Source organism: Hetaerina americana, unplaced genomic scaffold (genome assembly GCF_022747635.1).
Source record: "Hetaerina americana unplaced genomic scaffold, ioHetAmer1.1.p SCAF_82, whole genome shotgun sequence".
Lineage (NCBI taxonomy): Eukaryota > Metazoa > Arthropoda > Insecta > Odonata > Calopterygidae > Hetaerina > Hetaerina americana.
The window spans coordinates 1,042,121-1,069,192 of record NW_027287450.1 but is presented as its reverse complement, the minus strand read 5'-3'; the positions used below and the strand labels follow the sequence as shown (position 1 = coordinate 1,069,192).

The 27,072-nt window shown below is 36.3% G+C and overlaps 1 protein-coding gene across 1 annotated transcript in view; it reads left to right on the top strand.

Annotated features, from left to right (window-relative positions):
* mei-41 (meiotic 41) overlaps nt 1-26,487 on the top strand; it is a 78,751-nt gene extending 52,264 nt beyond the window's left edge. The window contains exons 32-40 of the mRNA XM_071597238.1: nt 4,219-4,362; nt 11,494-11,654; nt 12,638-12,761; nt 16,412-16,519; nt 18,772-18,910; nt 20,578-20,692; nt 20,946-21,099; nt 23,687-23,926; nt 26,248-26,487. Of these exons, the coding sequence (XP_071453339.1) occupies nt 4,219-4,362; nt 11,494-11,654; nt 12,638-12,761; nt 16,412-16,519; nt 18,772-18,910; nt 20,578-20,692; nt 20,946-21,099; nt 23,687-23,926; nt 26,248-26,421 (1,359 nt within the window). The 3' untranslated portion in view covers nt 26,422-26,487. The remainder of the gene's footprint in view (nt 1-4,218; nt 4,363-11,493; nt 11,655-12,637; nt 12,762-16,411; nt 16,520-18,771; nt 18,911-20,577; nt 20,693-20,945; nt 21,100-23,686; nt 23,927-26,247) is intronic.
* Nucleotides 26,488-27,072: the final 585 nt, after the last annotated feature.

Genomic DNA, 27,072 nt, shown 5'->3' with positions numbered 1-27,072 from the left:
GTTTACAAATCGAGTCTGCATTCCTGGTTACTTCATTTTGCAATAGAAGAAAAGGTGGACATGATCCATGATCCTAAACAATGTGTACATTATTTTCTTTGAATAAACCTTGTACATAATTTACTTTTATTTGCGCATGGAACACATAATCATATTTTACATTAATCTATAAGCAAACGGTTGTTTCACTGAATGGGTGTTTTGCTTTATTAGAAAGGTTGCAAAACTCGTATGCTCGATGGATGAGGTTCCACTGTAGCTGCTTTTAAATTTCTGTTTTTATCCTAAAATCAAATTCATAATAAACCACTGACCTTTTAAAATGAAACTTATTGCCGAAACCAGTGTCTTGGTAAGTTTTGAACCAATGGTATGCCTGACTCCTTTACACAGGTTGGGCAACTTAAATCATAATATTTATCGGTATTTGGCCTCTACATAATATTGGAAGGTGCTGTATGGTCCCTGATCTGTGAGACTTTTGTTCCAATTTGTGGCATGAATGGCTTTGAGATTTGATTTGAAGTGAAAATCAGTTGAATGATTACGTCAGAAGTTCATAAGATTAATTCGTTTACTTTAAATATAACCCAAGTACCTTAATGTATGATATATTTTTATGTTGACGGCATTCACATAAGAATATTCCATTATTGCATGCTACTTATTCATGTGTTAAGTGCATATTTAAGTGTGAGTTATCTGTATTTAATTATCATTTGTGAAAAGAAGGTTAGCGAATGCTATATTTTTTCTGAAGTCACATCAAAATACAAACATTCAATACACAGTTTTAACTATTAAATTCTCATTTCTATGGAATGTCACTCCATAATTTTAAATCGACAATACCATGGGGTTAATATCGTATGCAGTATTTTATGGATTGTTTGCAAAAATAACATGTGTTGCATTATTATATAAACAAAGTGCCCGGAGACAAAATACCACCAGCTGATAGTGAGTAAATCTTCATTGAATTAGCATTTGATGATAGAAAAGAATGCCGAAGGACTGCTTTTGTTTTACTGAAGTGTGGGCAAGCCCCAAGGGGAACTTGGAGCATCGGACTGGCTAGGAGGGATATAATTAAAGTTGCAATTGGGGAAATATTTCAAAAGTTTACCTACCATGCAGTATTCAGTGATAAAAAATGAAGTAGTTGGGTACATAACCCAGTCAAAGTAAACTCACTTTTTATTTTCATTTCAATAAATATATACACAAACAAAAATTGTGATTATTTGATAAAATAATCAGTTATGACTTTTTTTTAATGCATTCAATTTTTTCCTTTTATCACTCCTAATTGTTTGCTTATAAACTCTGTTCTGGGAATGAAAGTTTTCAGTGGGATCCTGCATCATAGAGTTAAAAAGAAAGAGGGTGAATGCAGTTGAAAGCAGTTTGGTGACTCCTGTGGCTGCCCGCCTCCCCATCGCTCCTCCCCTTCTTTGGTGCCACCCACATTCGAGTCATGGGCGGACTCTAATCTCCACTCCACATTCATCATTGAGACACTCACACTTGCACATCCTGAGAGTCAACAAGTACACTCCTGCGTCTCTTCTTTCTCCTCATATAAATATCCAAATGCCAAAGACACCAAACTGAGAGTGGTGTGGCATGTCCACCCACACCTAGTTCAAAAAGCTCAAATTGTTTCATTCTCTGCAACGAGCAACTTTAGCAGATATCGCCTGTAATGATCTTTTGTGATTGCAATCATCTCTTGATCCATTGGCTGAAAAATGAGGGTCACAATCAGAGGCAAGAATTAAACAAATATCTCTTCATTATCTAAAACCAGTGACATCGTTGCTGAGGTGAGGTGTGTCATCGAACAAAAGATTGGCTTCCTCTGGAAATTTTTTTTCTCTTTAATATTTGTGGGCTTTGGGAACAGATTTGGTTTTGAAGTCATCTTGAAAAAATTTTTCCAATTAATCTAAGTGCATTGAAATAGTGAATCGGGATATTTGTTTCCAATCCCTTGGACTAGTTAGGATTTTTTTGCCCTCCCCATCATCAGAAGCGTCATTCTTTTATTTACCAATGTCTTGCTACAGCTTAGAATTGCAACCCTCAATAAAAAAGTCTTGTGCTCAGGAGCTGATTTTCCATTTTCTGCAATAAGCAAGCATTTTGGTAGGCACTTCTAATACAGGCAGAGGTCATCAGCATTGATGGTTTGCTCTTGTCATTCAGCATGAAATATATCAGCTGATTCTGTGCCAGTGATCAATTATTCCGCCATGACAGATTCCTCACCAATTTTTAAACCACGTGATGGTGCACATTACTTTCCCTTAATCCCTAAAGAAAAAATTAGCTTTTTCTGCAAGGATAGGATGTTGAAGAGGGATTCTTTCTGTTTGCTTTTGTTTAAGTAACAGGATCAGCCCAGTGTCAAGATTTTCTTAGGTTGAGCTTTTCATTGATTTTCTCTCCATTTTTTTTCACCATTTTCTCACCATTGATTTTCTCTTCAATTGTGGCAGCATCACGTTGGTGATGCTGCTACAATTTTGAGTGGGTACTAGGCATAAATTTTTGTTTATGAATGTGATGAACTGTTCATTCCTGATCCCCAAGTCTTTGGCCAGTTTCTTTGAAACATTACATCTGCCTGTTCAATAGCATCAAGTTTCTGCTCTATTGATGGAACTGAGGTTTGGGGTATTTGTGTGGAAGATATTTCACAGTGAAGACCGACCACAAAGCACGGCTGCATATTTTTAGGGAAATGAAAGGCATACCACAAAAGGTGGCGAGTTGATTATAGTTTTGGGCAGTATACTATAAGGGTATGGTTTCAAAATAGAACAATTAAGAGCCGATGAATATAAAGTGGCCGTTGGTTTATATCTTGTTCCCTCATAAGAAGAAGGGGACTGAATAAGGCAGGGTAATCGGTTTTTATGTAAGGGTAAAAAAGAAACTTTACACTTCTACAATGAAGATTTAATATTTCACGACCATGGTTTCGATGCTGTGCATCATCATCAGGTAACATTCATCAACATTTTTTCAACTCAATTAGTCTGGCTCCAAGAGGGGAGTAAGGGAGAGGAGAGGGGGTAAGGGAGAGGGAGTAAGTTCAGTTTAGGTGCAGCAACCTATTAGTGGTCTTGGGGAGCTGGAGGATTTGTATTGGAAGGTTACTGGCTCAAATTTGTGAAAGTTAACACTAGGCAGTCCTTTTTTTAAATGCGACTTCACTCGCTCTCTGGCAAACCCTATCATCCAAGATTGACCATTCTGCCCAATGCAGGGAGCTGGTCAACTCTGTGATTAATAGATACAGGTTGTGGGAGATGGAATCCCTCTTGACACACTGGTCGTGCAGTTCTCTCTTGATCCGATTGGCTTTTATATGTCTGGGTGGCACAACTTAATGTCGGATGAGTTTAAGCCTAATTTGTTGAAGTAGCATGAATCAACTGTCAAGCAGAGCTACCCCATGTGAAGAAATAGAATAGTTGTTCCTCCAAATAAAGGCAGGGGTCTTGAAATAGCCACGTGTCACTTGGGCATGGTCAAATTAAAATATTTAGATCAGTTATATTTTAGGTGGCCTAAGTTAGGCTAAGATTTGGAGCAATGAGTGGGTTCATGCAAGTTCTGACTAGTGAAGCCTTTAGAGAGTAAGGCCTATTTAAAATACTGGGAATAGCCAGAGAGACCTTGGAAAAGCTTGGTCCCTACTTAAGGTGTATTATGGAGAGCACTTTGAGTAAGTACGATGTCCGTCGGAAGGGACGTTAAACTGCGGACCCCTTGGTGCCTTTCCATGAGATTAGGCTAATGCCGACGCCAGGTTTCTCTCTACCCCTCATCCTTACCTGTCTAACCCTAATGGTGCAAATGACCTCGGCTGTCGGTCGCCTCCCCTAAAACTACTACTAGATATGCACTTAATCTATGAAATTCACTGTAATTTATCGTAATTATGAGAGGTGTACCCACCATGCACAGCCCAATGAATGCTCTTAGTTACTTTAAATAGATCTCAGTGAATTAATTGGCTCACAAATCATGATTTACAAATGAAATACTAACAGAGTGATATATTATTATGTACAGTTTTTTCATAGTATCATCAAAATGTATATAAGTGCAATAATGCTGAGTAATTTTGCTGTTTTTTTCTTCCCAACTTCATTAGAAATATTCTTGAAGAATGTTATTATGTTGTAATTTTATTTTTTCTTCCAGTCCTCAAATTCAGCATTAGCCAAAAAATGCTCTGAAATATTTTCGCTCTGCAACAAGAAGGACGCCAGGATGCATCCATTAATAAATGACTACATAAAGTTGACTGATCAGCTGATTGCCTTGTGTAATAAGCAAGTTTCAGATGTAAGTTTACACTTATTCCATTTTTTAGCTTCCTATTTTTGGTTACTTATCCATGAAATCTAATATTTTGGTATTGTTAGTTTTATTTATGCTCTTTTATAATTTAACCCTCTTAGTGCGGCGGGGATTTCAGGGGTACTAGTGAGAAGTGCGAAGGGTAATTTAAGAAAATGTATCACCTTAGGAAAAAAAACATTATAAAGTTATTTGTTTAGATATCCATATGCAGTTTTTTTATTTTAAAATATAATGTTGTAGTTAATAATGATGCAATAAATTTACAACATCTGAAAAATAAATGTAATTATTACAGTATCATAAATTTGAAGAATATTTTTTTAGCAATACTATTTCGATTTTTAGGCACAAAACTAATATTTTTTTAAAAACATTTTTCAATTAAACTACTATATTTAAATATAATAAAGAATCAAGAAGACATGTAGAAAATATTATAAATAAATAAAGAAAAACCAGTGAATTGCAAATTTTTTTGTCAGCCTCTGCATAGTTCGATTTTGTTGAAAAGGCTGATCTCACTGAGTCAAATTGGGACTTTTCCCCTTTCCTTGAGACTGCGGCAATGTGCTTACAATCTAAAGGTAGAAAAAAACCAAGTTCTAACTCAAAAAGAACTGCTGACAATGTAATGTATTACCCAGGGCAAAATTGATTAGATTGGATGGACGGCAAGAGAAACCAAAATGATTACAAAGCAGTGCTCTCATCGTCTCAACAAAGTCTGAATAAGCAGCTATATATCAACACCACGACACCACAACACATTCAAGAGATTACAGATAAAAACAGATTAGTAGCCTTTCAGTGGCTTTTCATAGTGGAAAGACCACTCAGAAAAAAAACGAGCAAACAATTAGGCAGAGCTTCCCGAAATGTACAAAACTGAACGAAAAATTATAGTAAGAATTATACTTTTTGAAAAGCATTTAAAATTGCTAATAAAAAATTAAAAAAATACGTAGTTACGTAATTCCATGGAATTCAACCTATCGATAGCACAAAAACCATAAATTATTAAAGAAAAAACCATAAGTTACAACGATTTAAACAATAGCCTACGCAAGAGCCGATATATCGGCCCGCCGCACTTTTCGCCGGGGACACGAAAGCCGATATATCGGCCCGCCGCACTAAGAGGGTTAAAGATTTGTGTAGCAGTGGTGAATTATCATCAGAGGTAATGGAATGACTTGGTTTTAATGGGAGAAAAATGTTAATAGTTTTTTAAAGGAAGGAATATTCGGGAGTAATTTCATGAATCCATTCATTCCTTGGGGCTCTTATTGATTGAATAAACAGAAGGAGCCATGTAACTTAGCTTTTTCGAAAGTCCCTTCCTTCTGTTATTTCTTCCTTCCTTCCTTCTCTTTCCTTTCTCCATGTGTCTGGGCATTATCACTTTATTGTTTAAAAGCCTGCTAGGCAGTACTGCATTTCGTAAAATGTATTGCAGGGCTGATTCTCTCTGCCATTGTGCTTATTGCAATGGCATCAACTTCAATAGAATTTGGTTTTCAAATTGAACTTACACTATCCTCATAATTAATTCCTCAGTTGTATTTTTTTTTTGCTATTGAATTTTTTCTGTGACTGTGCGTACAGAAATACCATTATTCTAATTGACCCAAGAAAAGACTGATGATTGGGATAAAGGTGATTTTCATAATGTATGACCAGAATGGCTCTCCTCCAAAATATAAAGAGGTTTACTAGCAGTAATAATAAATGGAAAATCTAGGATGTTTTCTTTTCCATGAAGTGAAATATATTGTGTTCAAAAGGTTCTGATTGTTGTGGATTGACAGCATTACTTGAAAACAAGTGATTTTGGGGAAGTCTTCCCAAAGTTTAGGAAGGGAAAGGAAATATATTTGGGAGAATTACCATCCCAGCATTGTAATCATCTATAAGGAAATCCCTTCAGTGAAAACAAAATTCTTGAAATGTCTGCAAACCATCCATGTGGCCGATTTCTTTTTGCATTGGGATGACATTTTACATTCATTTTTGATAACCAATTCATAATGCCACAGTTACTATTCAATTGACAATAATGCAAGGTTTGTTCAAAAAGTCTCGGACAATTCGACAAGACAATTTTTTCCTGATGTGTACATGAATTGCTGAATTTAGACTCTGTTATGTGTGTGCATGATCGCAGTTGCATGGCATTGATAAGATGGCAGTGAACATCATTATCACTGAAAATTAGGTGATGCAAAAGATCTGCGCTGAACTTGTTCTGAAGGTCTTGAAGGAAGATCAAAAGCAGAGTCAAGTGTCTGCTAGCAAAGATCTGCAACAGCATTGTGACAATACCCTAGCCCCCTCACAGTCCGGACATAACTCCATTAAAGTATTCCTTCTTCCCAAAAGTGAAAACTTCCCTCAGATGACCCCGCCATGGTGACCCTAAGTGCCATCAAAGAAGTTTGCATGTGTACCTTTAAGAGTACAGTTACCCGGAATCTGCCAACAAGGGAGCCTCTGAGTCGAGGAAAAGCCACTGGTAAAAGTATGTCGATGCTCAATGGATGTACTTTGAAGAATTTTGAGGCACTGTAGCAATATCTGAAAGATGTATGTTTCCAAAAATCTTCCACAATACTTTTTATGTAAACCATATATTTGTATTTTTCCTTGGTTATTTTTTACTCCATGTCAGAATATAAGATGTTGAAAAGCTGCTTATTTTATAGTCTAGAGCTCTGTAATTTGGAAGCATGCTTCCTCACTGCTACATGGATAACTATTACATGCTCCTAATTAAAATTCATACATCCTTACTTATGGCGAATGCAGTTTTTTCTGATCATAAATGTAGGATATAAATGTGTTATCAAAGAAAATTGCAAAATGCTTACCATATACCCTTATGCCCTCCCATTGACTACAACCTTGATGTGGTCAAAGGGCTTGTGCATTCCGATGACCCCTAGAGCTGTGCTGTTGGGAGCAATGGTAATTCCTCTTGGTATGGCCACCCATGCCAGATAGGTCGAAGGTTACGAGCCAGATGGAAGGTTGTCCATGCAACGTTTATACCTCAGTGAGGTGGCTGCAAAGGCCTTTGACCCCAGTGGGGTGGTCATTGAGTGATGGTGCCACATTTAAAAACACTGTTAAGGAAGGCAATGGGAAAGCACCTCAATTATCATTCCCAAGAATATAATGATGGACAAAATAGAGAATGGGCTCTTCAGAGAATATTAGTACTGGCCAAAAAGGCACTCTGCCCAATCGACCGTGTGTCGTGCCCGGCATCGGGAGAGTCAAGGTTTCCATGGTCGTCATCTCATGAAACCCTTGCAAAGGAAAACGGATAGCAGCTGAACATAAGATGCAGCAAAAGAAGACAAAATTGGTTGAAATAGGAACCTGGAATATTAGGACAATGTTGAGGACAGGAAAATTAGAGAATATAAAGTGGGAGTTGGAAAGAGGATATATAGATAGGTCCATGTGAGATATGATTGAAGGATAGTGGGGATTACTGGAGTGATAGCTTTAGAGAAACATACAGCGGAGGGGACGAGAGCCAGTGAGGGGGTGCCATAATCTTGAATAAAAAGTTGGGAAGAAGCATAGTCAACATGAGCAAGCAATGGATAGAATATTGCTACTAGAGATTAAAGCAAAACCGACGAACTTAGTCATTGTTCAGGTATATGTACATGGCACCGAGCAATCATAAGGAGGAAGAAGTCGATAGGATATACGATCAGTTAGAGGACGTAATCGTGTGTGTTCCTGTGGGAAAGCATTTGATAGTGATGGGGGATTGGAATTCGACAGTAGGCAAAGGAAGAGAGATGGAAATGAGGTGGGGGGTTTAGGCACGAGGAATGACTGTGGGGAGAAAGCAATTTAATTCTGCAGGAGACAGGAGCTAACCATCACCAACACTTGGTTAAGACACCACAAAAAGCATAGGTATACATGGGAAATGCCATGTATACCTATGCCACTCAGAAAGGTATCAGTTAGATTATATTATGGTTAGGCACAGATTTAGGAAGTGTGATCAATTTGCACAGCTTCCTGGGAACGGATGCAGACTCTGATCATAATTTTGTTATTATGAAGTGTAGCATCTGATTCTAAAATATAAGGCAGGGGCAGTGGGTTAGGAAATGGAATGTAGAAACATTAGCTGCATTGAAGAGGAAGGTGTATCAGCTGGCTTTAAAGAAAATTATGGATGAGGGAAAAGTACAATTGAGGAAAAATGTAAATAAATCAAAAATGGGATATCGAAAGCCCAAATTGACTATGAGAAGATATATTGGGAAAAGGATAAGGAAATCATGGATGGGATGAATAGAAAGATAAATGAGAGAAGAAAATGGAAGAATTTTAACACAGGGGTAGGCAGAAGGAAGTACAAAGAGGTAAATAATAAATTGAGATGGGTAACAAATAATGCAAAAGTAGTATGGTGGAAGAAATAGAGCGAGGATATGGAAAGTTTGCAGAGGAAGGGTGGAATTGGTGTGCTATACAGCAAGGTCAAAACACTATCGGGAGGTAAGAAGGGAAGATATATGCTAACAGTTATAGATACGTCAGGCAAGATAATTGTTGAAATAGGAAAGATCCAAGAGAGATGGAAGAAATATACATGGTGCGTTCCAAAAGTAATGCAATTATTTTTTTTAAAGTAATTTATTTAACAGATTTCCACAAACACTTAAAATTCTTCAAAATTCTGTTCTTGGGCCTCTACACATTTTTTCCAGTGACTCTGCCATGACTGGTATGCGCCCTAGCATTCTGCAGTAGTAGTTAACTGCCGAAGTTTAAAAAATAAGATGCTGGAATTTCACCACCTTATTCATAGTGCAGTCGGGTATCATTATAGCTACTGAAAGTTGGTTAACAGATGATATCGCAAACAGCAAAATATTTCCCAAGTCCTTCACTGTTTATAGAAACAACAGACAGAGTAGAGCCGGAGGAGGAGTGTTTATTGCCGTTAAAAACTCTAGCGTCAGTAGAGCTGAGTTATTTCGTGATAGTTGTGTAGAAAGTTTGGTGCTCAGTGAAAATGCCCAGAGCAAAAAGAATATTTCTGTTCTTATTATTGACCACCCCATGCTGGCATTTACTCAATACCAGATCTAGGAAGGCATATAAAAAGCTTTACATCCCACAACAATGAGCATAGTCTAATTATCGGTGACGATTTTAATGTTCCTACACTAAATTGGGATTCATACAGTTTTATAAATGGAGGTAGAGAGAACGATTTATACGAATCTCTTAATTACGTTTGCCTCTACTTCCCCCATCAATTAGTCACTCCACCAACTAGGGGAATGAACATTCTTGATCTATTAGCTATGAATATACCCGAAAAGATCTTAAATCTAGAAGTTACTGATGGAATCAGTGTTAACTGGGCTATTAACGCTAAATTTTCTCTACACATTGAAAAAGTTAACAAACCCAAGAGAAAGGTTTATCTATTCAATAAAGCTTACTAAGATGGCTTAAAATGTGAGTTAAAACGTTCCTTTCTTAGTTTTGACAAATTAAGCAAAACCAGGAGTGTCGAGGATACTTGGAATAATTTTCTTGCAATACCACGTTCATTTATACAGAGATTCATACCTAGTAATTATATTAGAGAGAATAAGGAACCCCGTTGGTACAACTCTGAAGTACGGAAATCAATAAGACGGCAAAGGGTGTGCTATGCCAGAATGAAAAAGGTGGTTAAAGATTCCTCCCCTGATAAAATCAACCAAACCAAACAGGATTACAAATCATCTAGGTCCATTGCCAAGAAGGCCTTCAGGAAGGCGCTAGTGGAATTCAAAAGGAAAAAATTAGGTGAACATTTAAACAATAACCCAAAGATGTTTTGGTCCTATGTCAGGGAAGTGAAGGGAAAAAAGTCCACTGTAAAGTCATTAAATAACGAAAAGGGAGATAAAGTAACAAGTAGTTTAGATAACGCCAACACATTAAACTCATTATTTTTACAAATGCTCACAGAATATACCAGAGAACCTTCCGTAAACATTTCTGCAGCAAGCAATCGACTTTTCCACCCGCGAAATAGAGTCACTCCTTGAAAACATCGACCCCAACAAATCTGCGGGACCTGATGAGATAACGGCTCGCATGTATAAAGAACTGTCGTCTGAAATTGCTCCTTATCGTGAATGAAATGATTAAAGAGGCATGGGAAGAACTGGAGGTAGGAATGAAAGTCAGCAGGGAAGTTGTAAAATCAGTTAGGTTTATTGATGACCAAGCTTTAGTTTGTCCATCAGCGTAGGGGTCGCAAGCATTGCTGAGTTAATTGGTAATACAGTGTGATTGATCTGAGATGGATATCAATCTATGTAAATAAAACAAAGGTTATGCGATTTTCCAGAAAGAAAATGGCTGAGTTAAACACTGAAATTAGAGGGCAAAAACTAGAGCAGGTAGAACAGTTTATATATCTCGGAAGTGTTTTGGAGCAAAATGTTCAAAGTGGTAGGGACATAAGGAGAAGAATTGCCCTAGGCAAAGAGGCTTACACGAGGAGGTGGGAGTTGATGACAGGGACGTAGAAAAAGGATGTTAAGAAAAGACTAATAACTTTGATATGGAGCTTAGTTATGTACTGTGCGGAAACTAAGTCACTGAAGCAGGAGGATAGGCGTAGATTGGAGGCTATTGAAATGTGGGTGTGGAGAATGATGGAGAAGGTGAAATGGACCGAAAGAAAAACAAATGAGGAAGTGCTAGGTATGGTGGACTAGGAGCGGGGATTGTTGGGGTAAATCAATAGGATGCAGAAAAAATGGTTGAAAATCATATTGATCAGTAGTGGGATGTTGAAGGCTGTAATAGAGGGGAGAACGTTAGGCAAATGAGCAGGAAATGGCAGGAAAAGGATAGGGATGTTGGATGGGATGAAGGGGGGAAGGAAGTATTGTACAGAGAGATGAAGAGGGACTTGTTGTTGAATGGGATGCTCTATTGTGTTTTGTTAGGAGATATTTTTGTGGTAGTTTTGTCCATCCAAAACTTACCTTAACTGGTGAGTTACCTAATAACAATAACATTGCTTTTTGCATGTTAATTTTTAGAATTATGTTTTATTACTTACAGGGGGATCAAACTATAATTCTGCACAAGCTTTCACCATCACTTTCACAAATGTTTAAGAGTTCATGTCGGTCAAGAATATCACTGCCGCTGCAAAAGTTCATATCTATCACTATGCCATTGGATCTGGATTCTCCACAAAATGATCATAATCCATTTCCCAGGTTAGTATTTTTTCTGTAATTAACTTTCAACTATTTTAGAAGATTCAATTTTCAACTAGCTATATCAGTTTATATTCTGAAGGTTGAAAGATTGAGTATAATCTGAAAGCAATGTTGTCACTTGTGACATAAAATGGAACCACCCTGCGTTTCTACTTGAATTTTAGGTTTTCCCATTAAGATGCAAGTGGCTGTTTCCTAGTAATAATCTCTAAAAGAAAAGTCGTAGAATTATATATACCAGTGCTTTTTCAAAATGCAAGGGATAATTTTTCCTTGTACTTATTAAAAAGTTGTTACATTCCTATTAATTCTTAAAATCTTTTATTGAAATACTTGGTAATATTAACATTTTGGAGTAATATTACTTAAAATTTAATCGGGCTGACGACACCATAAATTGATAGTTGGTTGAATAATAATGCTGGCCGGCATTGTGGTGACTATCGCTGATAATCCAATAAATAAAACAACTGGGGACCAAATTTCAATCATGCTACTTGGACATTAATTTCTCCTGCTACCGATGAAATTTGAACTAAGAACATGTGAAGCCATTAGATTCAGTTTGATAAGTGAATCGGTAGAATTATTTGATATGATGTCAAGCTCAAAAAGTTGATTAGTTGAATTTGAATTTCACCCGTGTCTTTAATGTGTGGTATATAATTCCAGTTCTGTCCATAGCAACCTGTGAATGCATATTACACATAATGCATTTTGCGCATTAAGTGTCTTTAACTAAGAATTACTTGTATTTCATTTTCACTTGTGAAAATGTTTGTAAATGTGATTATTTGCCAGAATTTTTGCCAAGCTGTAGAAAAGAGAAGGATATAAGTCTTTAAAGTACATAGTCAATTCAATGATTTATTTGTCATAGAATAAATATTTTTTATATGAAAAATATTTGGAAAATGTAATTTGATGCCTTTAATATTGGAAAGTACTTTCATAATTCAAGTATAAATTGATTATTTCAGGGAACCTGTGTACATAAGTGGGATTGATGAGAAGATATACATATTTCAGTCACTTCAGAAGCCAAAGAAAATCAGCTTCCAGGGGTCAGATGGACTGAAGTATACTTTGCTGTGCAAGGCCAAGGTATTTTTGAAGCATATATCAATCTGTGCTTTTTTCCCTCGACTTAATGATTGATTGAATCAGGAATTTGAGTATAAATGTATTTATTTTAGCTATAAATAAATAAATAAATATATGATGCAATGCAATATTTTGAGGAAAATAGCCTACCTAAAACAAAGAGGCATTAGTTGTCCCCTTCAAGGCACTCCCCTTGGGACCTCATGCACTGACCCCAGCATCTCTTTCACTTTTCAAAACAATTGGCAAAGTCCTTTTCCGGAATGGTCATCAGCTGCCTCGTCTCATTCTCTTTTACCTCTTCAGCATCAAGAATTTCATGCTGCAGTTGTAGGGGGCTTGCTCCAAGCTGCAAATGTTGACTTTCTAAGCAATTTTCCAAAAATTTTCTTAAAAAAGGTCATAACTACTGATGAGTCATGGATCTATGGCATCAACCCTGAAACAAAAACCCAGTCTGCCCAACAGTCGGGTGACGAGGTAGAGGAGAATGCAACAAGCCATTCCAATGAAAAGAACTGTGTCGATTGTTTTGAAAAGTGAGAGAGATGATGGTTTAAGTGTGTGAGGTCCCAGGGAGAGTGCTTCAAAGGGGACTGAGGCCTCCTTGTTCTGGGTAGGCTATTTTTCTCAAAATATTGCATGGTGGGATACCTTCTGAACAGGTCTCTTATACAATATACACATGCTTCAATTCTTCTTTCCCTCATCTTCAATCCACTCCCTGGTAACTTATTTGGTCATTTGAGCCAATCATCCATTTGATCATTCACTTTGCCTATTATTAAGTCTGTCTTCGATTCAATTTTATGACAATTGTCCTCCTAATGTCTTTCTTGTGTTTATGATATTGTTAACATACCTACACCCACATTTTATAAAAAAATCCCTTTTTACCTTCTGTATTAGCTTTTCCTCCTGCAAACTCAATAGTCTTTCCTTTTGCCCTTTTTTTCAACGAATCCCGGCATGAACATTTCCAGTCCCTGGAGCTCCCAAAACTCTGTCTGTGATGTGATGAGACTGACTCAAATGTGAGAAGGAGTGCATTGAAGGTTGCGATGGAATGAGTATTCAAAATGGATTCCGTAAAGCTATTTGAGGATAAAGCTATTTTAGTGAATAGAAAGAGGTTTTAGTGTTCATTAAATGAAGAACACAATGTATACTCGTATTTCGACTGTTCTTTATTTACATGCAACTAGTTCCATCGCTCAGGCGTCATCATCAGGTACAAATTAATCAAGTTGTGGTCCATTTATATAGCATTCATGAGGGAGAGGGGGTGGGCGAGAGAGGGGGGAAGGAGGAGAAAAAAGTGGGGTTGCGATCAGCGTTGATGGGAAGGGAGAGAGGGGTGTTAAACATCAGGAGAGGTGATTGGTGGGTTCACAGTGGGGGGGGGGGTTGTTGTCAAGGAAAGGGGTACTTCCAGGATTGGGGAGAGGTATTCAAACAATAAATCGTTAACCAAATGACCCGTTTGTAAATTCTTCCTGATTTCCAGCTCTCCCCACTTGTCCATCCTCATTCCTTTGTCCATCTGGTGTATGAGTTCTGGGTTGAAATCACTCCCATGATTTTCTTTCCATAGATGCTTGGCAAAGTGAGATTGCTTGGGGTCACAGTTTCTAAAACAGCGTTTATGTTGCTCCGCCTGTGTTTTTAATGATCTCCCCATTTGGCCTATGCATATAGCACTACAGTCCTTACAAGTTAACTTATAAATGCCACTTTAATTTTTTTCCCTACTTTATCTTTCGTAGTATTCAAGAATTATTTTAGGTTATTTGTATTGTAAAAAGCTATTTGAAATTTTTCCCTAGGAAAGAGGTTGGCTATATGTTGTGAAATCAATCCATAGTAAGGGAGTTTACACCATTTGTAATCTTTTCCCTCCACATTAACTGGTTTCAACAAAAAATTGTTTGCTTTAAAGGAAAATTTTCTTTGTAGTATTTTTCAATTACATTTCCTTTGTAGCCATTTTTCATTGCTAAATCTTTAATCATTTTAAGTTCTCGAACATAGTTATTTTTGGAAAGAGGAATGGCCAACAGGCTGTTTAGTAGGAAATGAAAGGTGGAAAGCTTGTGAGTTATGGGATGGCTGGAGTTGAAGGGGAAGATGTGGTCTGTGGTGGTACTTTTCTGGAAAATTGCAAATTCAAAGCCCCTTCCCTTCTCTTGACACTGTGATATCTAGAAAATTTAGTTGATTATTTTGTTCTTTCTCACAAGTGAAACTGATATTTTCGCATTAGGAATTTAGCGTGTTCATAAAATCTTCAAACTGTCTTTCAGTGCCTGTCCATATAGCAAAGATATTGTCGATGTAGCAAAACCAACAGTGAATATTCTTTGTAAAAATTGAGGGGCTGCTGAATATTTTTCTTTCAAAATCGTCCATGTAAAGGTCAGCAAGTAGTGGTGATAATGGGGACCCCATTGCTAATCCTTTCACTTGTTTGAAGTATTCATTGTTGCATTGGAAATAAATTTGCTCAACACACAATCTCAGTAGTGACTTGAACTCATTGGGGAAGGGTGGTTTGGCTCCAGCACTTTTTCTGCCACTACCAATGCTTCCAAAACTGGGATATTTGTAAATAGGTTTTTGACATCAAAAGATACTTGGACATATACATTGTGTTCTTCATCTAATGAACATGAACTTCCACAAAGTTGATCCTGGAACAATTGAATGCAGGTTTTAGTGTATTTCCTGCTCTACGTCAGGAGGCTGTTATTATTCATTGCCATTGCCAGTAAAGTGCCCACTTGGTTATGGAGAATTTATCGAAGCAGTTATGCTGACTGATTTATTGAAGAAGGGTCTACGTCACTTCTGCGACACCAGTCAGGTATCCGAGTGTAATGTTAGGCTCGACCAGTGAGGGAAGCGATATGATTTGAAAACGTCCTTCCCTCAACCTTTCCCTCCCCATCCCAACAATTCTTCTCTTTCCTTTGTGTCCATCCAAAACTGATGTCAAATGGTAACCTATCGAGTAAAGATCATGGATCTCCATCCCATTCTAAAATCAACTCTATCTCCTTGGTGATCTTTCGCTCTCTGCTCCATTCCTTTGTCGATGATCATAAGAACTGCCTTCACTGCACGTGAAATCAAAGTTAGAGTTCTATAGCCCTCACACACTGCTGCTAATCATTGTTGTGCTTTTTCAGGTTTGCATTCAACTTAGGGGTTTGCATTATCGTCAAGTATGTTAATCAACAATATACTTTATCTGGCAAACTGTGCATTTTATTTATTTTTATTTTACTTTTATTTCCTATTTTGCAAATTTTGACCCAAGAAATTTCAATGTCTTTTTGTGACTTCAGGTGTACAAATAAGTGAATATGCGTGCATAATTTAAACTCATTGATTATAATTTTGAGTTGGATTGGTGAAGAGGGCAGAGAGGAGGCCCTCAAAATATGGAAAGCTTTGTCCATTTGATGCATTAATATCTTAGTATGCATTAAGCATATATTCTTTGAATAGACGAATACCATAGTTCATTCTCATGATATCAAGTAATTTGTCTGTTAATGTCATATTGATTTCTCAGAAATAAATTTTCCAAAGTTTTTCATCATTATTTTAAATAGACTCTCGAGTATCAAAAGTATTTATTCTTCTAGGATGATTTGCGGAAAGACTTAAGAGTGATGGAGTTCAATAGAATTGTGAATTCATATCTTCAAAGTGATGCTGAAGCATGCCAGCGAATTTTACACATCAGAACTTATGTAAGTGGTTTAATTACATTATTCTCACATTTCAAAGATTGGTTGACTGCAGGTCTCATCTCTATTCTTCCCTCTATGCTGCTATATCTCTCACGCTCTGATGGCTCTTATTTCTCATATCCCTCATCATTTCATCTCTGCGGTTATTTGCAAGTGAATGTGTTTGAGGCTTTCAATGAACTGTTGAAAGATGTAAAATAAAAGTTCAGAAAGCTTATTGAATAAAATGGTAATAAAACCTTAGCAATGTTGGGGCATAGATGTTGTAACTGAGAATGTAAGGAGGAACCTTGCTTAATGAGCACCTCATGAAATGTGTAATTTGCATTAGAAGCAAAAAATTAAAAAAAAATATATGATAAGCCCAAAAAGCAGCATTTCATATGACGAGTGACCAGGAGTGAGGATTTCCTGTAACAATCACATGCCTGCTGCAAAACTATAAAAAATATCCCCAAAGAAAAAGCAAAAATCATTGAAAACCAAGAAAAAGGTGTGACGTGGCTGATCTAGCATGCGCATGTAATCGGTTGACACGAACAATTTACACAGTCATTTGCATCTTCAATAAAAAGGACGAGATTGATGCTTCAAAGGGAGTTACCAGAATATCTACCCAATGGTTTTGTATTCTCAACAATGTTGAAAGGTTGCTTCTCATATGCATAAAAAAAAAGCAATGGAAATGTGAAATTAACAAGAATACCATTTGTGAGAAGGCAAAAGTTAAACGTCCACGATTATCAATGACGAAAGAAGAAGTAATTGAGGGGAGCCATGGTTGATTCGAGAAGTTTAAGAAAAGAACTGGCAAGCTCCTACTCAAAGGCAGCAAACAACTTCATCTATGATTTCTGGAAGCTTGTCGATTGTAAGGGTTACTTGCCGCAACAGGTTTTAATGTCAAGAGGGATCTTCTTTTTTAAGTGTTTTGTGAACAAAATTTTGAAGCATCGGCTGAAGGAAATGTCCCTAGGTAGCTTTTCCGTGAAAAGAATTAAGGCTATCATAAATTACCATTCGAAAAGTAAGGTCTCCTATTTTTTATTTATGTATTCCTCCTATTCCGCCGCGACCGCTGCTCATCGTGGACGTTTTCCAGGCCATCAAAAAACTCCCTGCACAACTTCCGCATGTATTTCAGGTCCAACCACTTCTCACCGTACACTTCAACTAAATGGTGATGAATTTATATTGGAGAAGCAGTCGTCAGTTGGCTTTGCGACGTGGCTGGAAAAAGGTACGACATCAGTATTAAAAAGCTGCTTACAAGGATGCAAAAATTGATTGAGCATCAATGCAACTGTGTAGAAAAGTAGCTAAATGCTCAACCTTTCCAGCAATGTACCCAAAGTTGATAATAAATTTGATTTTTCATGATAAAAAAATATGAGACCTTACTTTTCGAATGCCCTCCTATAAACTAATTATTTCAATTTTTTTTGTTTTCTAGAAATGAAATTTGCATTCTAGGTTTGTTCATTATGTGATAAATGACAATAGGGTGATGGTTCATGATCATGAACAATGAATATGTAGTTTCCTTTGAATAAACCTTGTGCATAATATATTTTTTGTGTCATTCAATGCATTTTCATATTTTAAATTAATTTACATGGGAAACAATGTTCTGATTAGTAATTGTTTCAATTGAAAAGTAAAATTACAGAACGAATTACCCTTGTAATTTGAGGTTCTACTGTATTAATTTACAATTACTCTAGAAGAAGAAAATGTTAAATGCCATGAATGGCAAAAAAATTTTTTTAATTAGCTTACATATTACGCATAGTGTGAGTAGGTGAAATTCAATTAACTTAACCACCTCCCTGGGCTAGCTCAGCAGACATTGAAATGGGTTGCCAGTGGCTGTCTCCTGATAACATTTTGGTGCCATTTGACTTGCCTCTCTCTCAGTACATATTAATTGGTTCTGTGCATTACGTTGGCCTTTACATGGTATGACTGAGAAATGCTTGTACCACTTTGAGTAAAATGCTGAATTAAGTTATATACTCCGCATTAGAAATTTCACCACTCTTAATCATCAGTATCTTTTCTTCATTTTCTCTCCCTTATTTCAATATTTGGTGACCTAGGTCTCTATGAAGTCACTATTTGTGATTTTCACAAAACATTCTGAAATGAGATGGCAGTCTGAACCCAGGTATTTGGTAATCACGGTTGCTAGGTGGCAAGACTATATGCAATTTACAATGTTATATTGAGTTCAGTGATTTTCTTATTTTCAGAGTGTTGTGCCATTAAATGAAGACTGTGGTATCATAGAATGGGTGCCGGATTTGGTTGGATTGCGATCCTTACTTAGCACAATTTATTCCAAAATGGGAAAGGCAACGTCTGCTTCAGAACTCAGGAAATTAATGTGTGGTAAGTATTGCATCATATATTTTGCATAGCTCGAAGATGTATGTTAGTTATGTTATAATTATTGGTATTCTACCAGTTTTTGAATGGATAAGTATGAAAATATTTAATTTAATGCTATGGTATTGTGGTTGAGATTCTATTGCTGTGGATTCTTATTGAAATGTTCCTATAATGGCATATTTTCCTTTTTAGCATCTCCATTCCTCTAGGTTTAAGGATTTAACCCTTGTCAATAGTTATGGTTTGCATCTTTTGATTACCTCTTCTGTGCATTTGAAAAAAGATCAAAATGAAAATTTGTCCAAGTCAACATCCCACCATTAAAATCAATTGAAAACTTGATGAAAAATATATTTTCTTGTATGAAAATACCAAAATTACTTTGAATCAGTTCATTTTGGTAAAGAGCTATAAACCAAATCTTTGTAGTATGTAGTTAAAAAGTTAATCCCTCGTTTGGTATGTTTCCATCACCTGTCTCCCTGTGATCACTCAGAAATGTTGCTACTGTTTCCAGGTATTCTTTTATTTTTGCCGCATTAATGCTTCTTAATTCTATTTCTTCCTCTGTCTTCTCTGTTTTATCCTATTGAGGCTGGTGTTACACTATTAGTTCTGAATTATGATCAGACTCCATATCTCTTCCTGGGGAACTGCAGATTGGTTATGTAGGTCCAAATACTGTTTCATAATATTACTGAGATCCTGCCAGGGCATTTTCCACATGTCCATTGACCTGATTTGGTGTTTGTTTTGATTAAGCACTGTCTACTGTTATACTCTATTGCTTTCTCATCATGATTGCACCATTCCAATACTGTGGTCCCCTACGTCACTCTCAATGCCCCTACCTCACTCTCAATTGTCCCCTACCTCACTCTCAATTGTCCCCTACCTCACTCTGAATTGTCCCCTATCTCACTCTCAATTGTTCTGTACCTCATTCTAAATTTTCCTGTGCCTCACTCTCAATTCTCCCTTTCTCGATGCCAGTCCCCCATCACTATCAAATGCATGTATGTAAAGAGGTGTTCAGTGTTAGGTAAGTAAAAAAAAACGTGTTTCTTTTCTTTAAAAAGTGTCGATAAATGTAAAGGTTCATTTGGAATATTGTAAAAGGAATGGAAAGCTGAAAAATATTAGAATTATTGCTCAATATACCTGAAAAATATTGCCGTGAAGATTTATTTTCAGTGTCAATATTTATATTATATAAATGGTTGTTATTTGATAATAAATATTTCACTTCTGTTGTTAATATTATATTATAGTTGAGTAATTATTTATTACGGAATTCCTCTTTGGCAGTATTTTTTAAATCAATAGTATCACCTAATACTTTATGCCATGTTAAAATTTTTTAATTATCTGCCAAAAATTATGATAAAACATTTAGCAGTCAAAATTACCAAAGGTGGCTCTTGTAGGTATGAGGGAATTCTCACTGTCTGTGGGACTTGTCCTGTTAATCATTATATAAATAAGTTAAAAAGATTTCTGGATTGGATTTATTAATTTTTTTTATTTTTATAATATATGATTAATTGGAAAAATTCCCATTTGTACAAATTATTAAAAAACAGAGGAACTTAATCTTATTTTTACTCTTAAGGGTTTTTACTTCTTGGGAATTGGTGATATAATAGTAATTTTAATTTATTCTATAGCTTTGAAGGACCCTTTAAGTAAGAAGAGGTCCGTATTCCTTGACAAGCTTTTACCAAAACATCCTCCAGTTTTTGATTTATGGTTTCATCAAACATTTTCAGATCCACAAGGCTGGTGAGTATTACTTAGTCAATGAAGCTTATACAAAATCACTTGCACAATTGTCTTGGTGTGTTTCTAATGAGTAATTACCCTTTCTTTTTTGTTGCATTAACTTTTTCTCCTGTCACGCTATCTGTGATATGTACTCAAAATTGTTAATTACTCGGGAAACTTGCAGTTTTCTTATATATTAGTTGGAAATTATGAAGCTTCCATTTATGAAAGACCATAGTCATAATGTATGTTTTGATTTACTGTTGAACAGGTACATGGCACGTAATTCATATACACGGACAACTGCAGTGATGTCTATTGTGGGATATGTTCTTGGCTTAGGTGACAGACATGGGGAAAATATAATGTTTGATTCCACTAATGGGGATACTGTTCATGTTGATTTTAGCTGCATCTTCAATATGGTAAGCAAGTAATTTTCAAATAGGTTAAGCTTTTAAAAAGTGTTTCATTATTCATAAATCACAAAATGTTCTGTATATATGACTTAATTTATAGCATCTTCCAGGGCAAAATGGCTTTAAATCCTAATATCTCTACAATTTATTCATACTAATTGTAATCATGAGTGTGTGAAAGAGAATATTTGATTATTATCCTTGAATACATATCTGTATCACCAGCAACTTTGTTATAGTTGAAATAATGTATACAGAACCCTTCTTTTACACTTTAAATGGGGACAAGGGAAAAACTTTTTTTCGCAGGAAAGTTTAAATTAGAGGAAATTTTAATTTGCAGGAAATGGAATCATAATCATATCCAAAAGTTTGATAATTTATTTAATATACCTTAGAAGAGATTCACCTCTTATTCCTGACAAGTAAATGAACTAGTGAAAGTTAAAATTATTACCATAAAAACTACAATTTCTATGAAGCACGTCAAGAAATTCTTCGAGCAAAAAAGCTATGAATGTGCAGAGCACAAAAATGGTTTTGCATGAAACAATACATAACAAAATAGAGGCATTGTCCATTCTGGCTCATATAATTTTCTATTAATATCTGTTCGCTATACACAAAACATTTTTAACGTGAAACAATGGTTATCATGAAAATGCCTTTTGTTCTTCAGATAGTAAATCCCTGAAAAATTCATTGGATAGCACAAAATGGAATTTGAGGTTGAATTTCCTGATTCCCCAGTTTCTCAATGGCAGGTTCTTTCAGAGACTACCTAGAGAAATCTCCATAGAGATTTTCCATTTGCCGCAGCTGAGATTATCTCCTGACTTAAATAGCAACAAGGTGGACACAGCAGGGCATGGACCCCCAACACAGTTCGCCCTGTGCCATGAGGGAACCTGTGCCCACACTCCTTCTTACCCCCCTTGGGACAAAAGGCTACGCCTACATCATCCTTTGCTACCGTTAACAATTTCCAGGAATTTGCATATTTTCACTAAACAGGAGGTTATGAAATTCAAGTTAATCGTTTGCCTTAGCGTTTAACCCAAATCATTCCTGACCCATAGGCCTAGAAATCCTAAATGCTCAGTTGAGACAAATCCTGAGAGGGAGAAGTTGTGCTATGTGAACATTAAAAGTTTTTGTGGGCAAGGTTTCCTCTTTTGTGATCATTTTTAGGAATTAATAAGTAAATCTGTGGGAAAGTAATAGCTCAACTGGAAGTGGCTAATAAGCTGTTTCAGCATAATACAATTTCTCTAAAAGTTAAAATGCATCTCGTGCAAGCAGATAGATCATAAACGGACATCTGCTAAGAATTTGGAGTGTAAAATTCAGCTTTTTCCACCATTACAAAAACTGGTTAAAAAATTAGCGGCTATGCACGAGAAAAGCCTTAATGTGGTGAAAGATGAAAATTTGAATGCAACCCTCATCGTCTTGTTGAAACAAGCAAAGAGCCCAGAATGTTCCCGTTTGTGATCCTGTGTAAATGGCAAATATGGGCACTTTGGCATTAAAGTTTGGAATCAAATTCAAGTCGAATCCTTGGATGGCACCGCCACACAGCCTAGTGGTTTCTTGTAGGGTACCATGTAGATTTAGTTGATGGGAAGTATTTTTGCAGACTGGGTTAAGGCATTGGGCAGTTGTTTTTCACAAGAGATACACAATATTGCTTTACTTGTTGACAACATGTCCCTATGTGGGAAAGCTGAATTGAATTAAATTGACCTTCTGACACCAAACGCAGCAAGTGTGAAGTCTTGTAAATAGCAAATTGTTTTCTTCATGTTTGATTTTAATCTTCAGTGGTAGGGAATGGATATAAACCAACTGAGCCTGTTGGGGGAGTATGGGATAATATTAACCCTGGGAGTTTCTGTCATTTATCCAGTTGTGTGATGGAAGGGATGCGATTGAGGATGAAACTCACACTGAGTGATGACAACAAAGTAGATGAAAATATTGCCAATACAACAATACCGGCAGAGTGATATTATAGATTTACTACACTAATGCAATGATTTGAGAGTTGTGAAATCTGAATTGATTTTAATGCGGAAATGTTGGCCTTCCCTCATATTATTGATGCCTGTGGGATATTAAATATGTGCACTGATTTTTGGAAACTCAAGGCCGATGGGAAAAATTTTGTGCAATGGTTGATGATTTGGAACATTTCTTGAAGCGTGATATAATCACCAATAATGTTCAGAAAAGGATGACTTATTTGTTGAAAAGTACACTAGAAGATGGCGGAATGATCCTATGAACAATGTGAATAAATTTAAGCTTAAAATAAAGGTTTTTGTTAATGTCACATTGTGACTTTGATGAGTTATTTAGCCTATGAAAATATTTTGTGTTCATATCACAAATACAGCAAACTATGTCGTGCATCCATCAGCATTGGTACTAATGGATTCATGACACTTCATGAATATTTCTTTAGTTTTTTTGTTTTACTTTTTAATTAAAATAACCATAAGCATGAACATTATTGTTAATGTTTTTCAGTCATTTAACAGAGATAATACGTGCACATTTATGCAACTTGTAATGTATTTTCTCTTTCTAGGGAGAAAAATTCAATTGGCCAGAGAAAGTGCCTTTTCGATTGACTCATAACATGGTGAAAGCAATGGGCCCAAATGGAGTTGAAGGCATTTTCAGGCGCTCATGTGAAATAACAATGAGGATATTAAAACGGCAATCAACTACTTTAATTGCTGTGCTCACTCCATTTGTGTATGATCCTTCAGTGTCTTCTCGGAGAGGGAATACGGAGTCTCTTTCACATGAAGTTACAAACAAAGTGGTAAGTATGCATTGTCAATATTTCTAAGAGGTAGACCTTTTTTATTCAAATAAAATGGGTTCACCCTTGTATTGAAAAGCCAGGTACTATCCAGTTGCAAAATTCAAGGTGCATGGCAAAAGTAAGGGTTGATTGGCTATAAATAGCCTTTGGCTACTCTGAGGACTTCACACATGCACATTAGCTTTAACTGATATGTTGGGCATATCACCACCATATTGTCATCACCTTGTGGTGTGTGTTTGTGGGACAGTGTATTGTAATGAGTACAATGATAACCAATCCCTCCAGTTGTGAAGTCCGATCAGTGATTATATTTCTAAATGCAAGAGAGCCTGCTGATGCCTACCACAGTGCAAGAAGGGGAAGCATCTATGGTGTTGTGAGTTTTGGGAAGGTGGTTCAGATGTTTTCAGTGTGCAGAGGAACGACAGACCTAGACTGACAATGTTGTTGAGGCATAAAATGTATTGGTGGTTAGTCTGTTCCCGAAAATCCTTCCTTAAACAGTAGATTGCCATGAATAGCAGCCACTAAAATTGAGGCAGGAAAGGAAGGAATAGGAATGGATTGGACAGGTCAGAAGACAAGACGTGTGTGCTTAATATTTTGATTACCATTGGGATAAATGAGACATTACTCAGAGCCTGGTTGATAGCATGCATCTTTTCTATACAAAACACTAAAAAGAAAAAACTGAATGCAGTTGCTACAACTGTTTATGTCTAACAAGCTATCTGTTGTCAGGATTAAGTGTGGTTTCTGGAAATGGATATTTAAAACCCTCAGTCTGATTGATTTGCAAACTGCCATTTATGAAAACTTCATCCAAAATCGTCATTGATTTCTTCCCTTGAGAAAACTTTTGATGTGACAAGGCATATCCTGCAATGGCTATGCAATTTGTGAATTTTTAGTCATCTCACCAACTTCATTAAAAATTTCTTTTATGAATGCTGTTTTCATGTGCGAGTGGGGCCACCTCAATTGGGAGTCTATGGGAAAGAAATTAGTGTTCCACGCGATAGTGTACTTAGTGTTACACTCTTCTCCATCTCAAAAAATGTGACCATTGCTATATGTTGACAGTCTAGTTTCCTCTTGTGCATCTTCGAGCATGGCCATTGCTGAATATTAACTGCGATTAACCATCAATCACATTGAGAAGTGTACCACTGAATGTTGCTTCAATTTTCCATGGAAATAACTGTACTTATGACCATCACATGTGATGGCACATTGTACCTGACCCCTACCTTAATCCTCAGTTGTTATTTTTTTTATCAGATTTTATTAACCCATGCAGCACAAAGCAAAATTATTTGGCATAATATTTGATAGGAGCTTGACATGGAGGAAACATTATTCTAATCTTAGGAAGAAGTGTACCCAGACACTAAATTTCTTGCTCTGTATTAGAAGCAATAGTTGGTGTGGAGATCATGTAACACATGTAAATTATATCAATTGTATTAGTTCATCACTTTCTCTCACTATTGCATTTTTACACTGTGCTCAGAATTAGATTGAAGAACTTCAGCAGTGCCCATATATGCACTGGCCATCTGGAGCACTTGGTAATGAATGGTGAGTGGGTGCCTGTTCGAAATGAATAGATGAAATTTTACATGTCTCAGGCATTGTGTAAGTTATGTTGGGTGTGTTCATAGTCACCAGAGGATCATCAATGTGTAAGATAATTTATTAATTCAAAGCTGACACCACTGTTAAATTGTGCCTTTCCAACAGAGTAAATTGCCTTTATTTTTCATGCAATATATGGCAAAAGTTTATTTTAGATTCGACAAATTTCAAGATTTTTCTATTTTAACCATGTGAACTGAAATTATTTTTATGCAAAATATATTGGCAAATAAAAATAATAAAAACTAGGAGAAGCAGGAATGTCTCTGTAAATTGGTATCAATGAATCACTGCTAAAATATAATTCAAAAATGTTTCTTTTAAAATGAAAAAACCTCAAAAATGTTCTGCAATATACTTTGCAAAGGAAGATGGAATACCAAGCAAATAATGAAAGATGCAGTACTTCAAATTTCAAATGTCAAAACGGTTGATTGTCTGAACTTGAGTCAGGAGTGGCATGAACTGACCCTTGTATATAATACCAAATTGTGCATCAATTACCATTGTGTCCATAGGGAATTTAAATATTCTCCATAGTTGAGCAGTTGTCTCATTGTCTTTGACTAACATGCTCTCTCCTTTGCTGTATTTGACTGAGTGCTCTAATGGTAACATGTAAATCTGTATCTGCTATTGGATTGCATCTGATATATTTTTTTAACTTTATTTCGCAGGCCCGTGAACACTTGCAAAATATCAGCCAGAGGCTGCAAGGGTATGTCAGCACTAAGGGAGGGAAATTTAGTTTACCTTTATCTACTGAAGGTCAAGTGGAAAAATTGATAACAGAAGCAACAAGCATTGACAATCTCTGCCAGATGTATATAGGATGGGGAGCATATCTATAGTAACTTATTGTAATTTTATATTAGTCCAATTTTCCAAAAGGGAAATAAATGAACATATTTATCAACTTACGAACTCTGTAAAAATCTAATTAAATACTTTTTAATTTGTTAAATTTATTTTCATTATCATTTCTGCACTCAATACCTTCAAAGGACTATATGGTTTAGTGTAACCTCTAATGCTATGAGATGTTTTTCTCTTTTCTAAGAGAGAAAAGAATATAGATATTTGTTTATGATGCTTAGGAGTCATATTTTATTTAAGTTTTCACTTAATTGGTTTATTGTGGTAAACACCTACGAGGTCTGTTCAAAAGGTATCGCGAATTTTGAATTTACGCCGGTTACGTGTATTTCATTTTCGATTTTTTTGTGGCTTTATGTTGGTACTTATGTCTTTCAATTATGCCGAAAGGTTCCGTAGCAAATTTTGTGTGAAAAACGAAATTAAGTGCGCGGGCGTATTCCGAATGTTGGCTGTGGCATATGGAAAGGCTACCTTGGACCGAAGAAACGTTTATCGGTGGTATAAAATGTGCTCAGAGGGCCGGGAAGATGTGAAGGACGAAGAGCGTGTCGGTCGCCCGAGCACGTCAACGACAGACGAAAAGATTGATGAAGAGAAGAAAATAGTATTGGCCAATCGTCGAA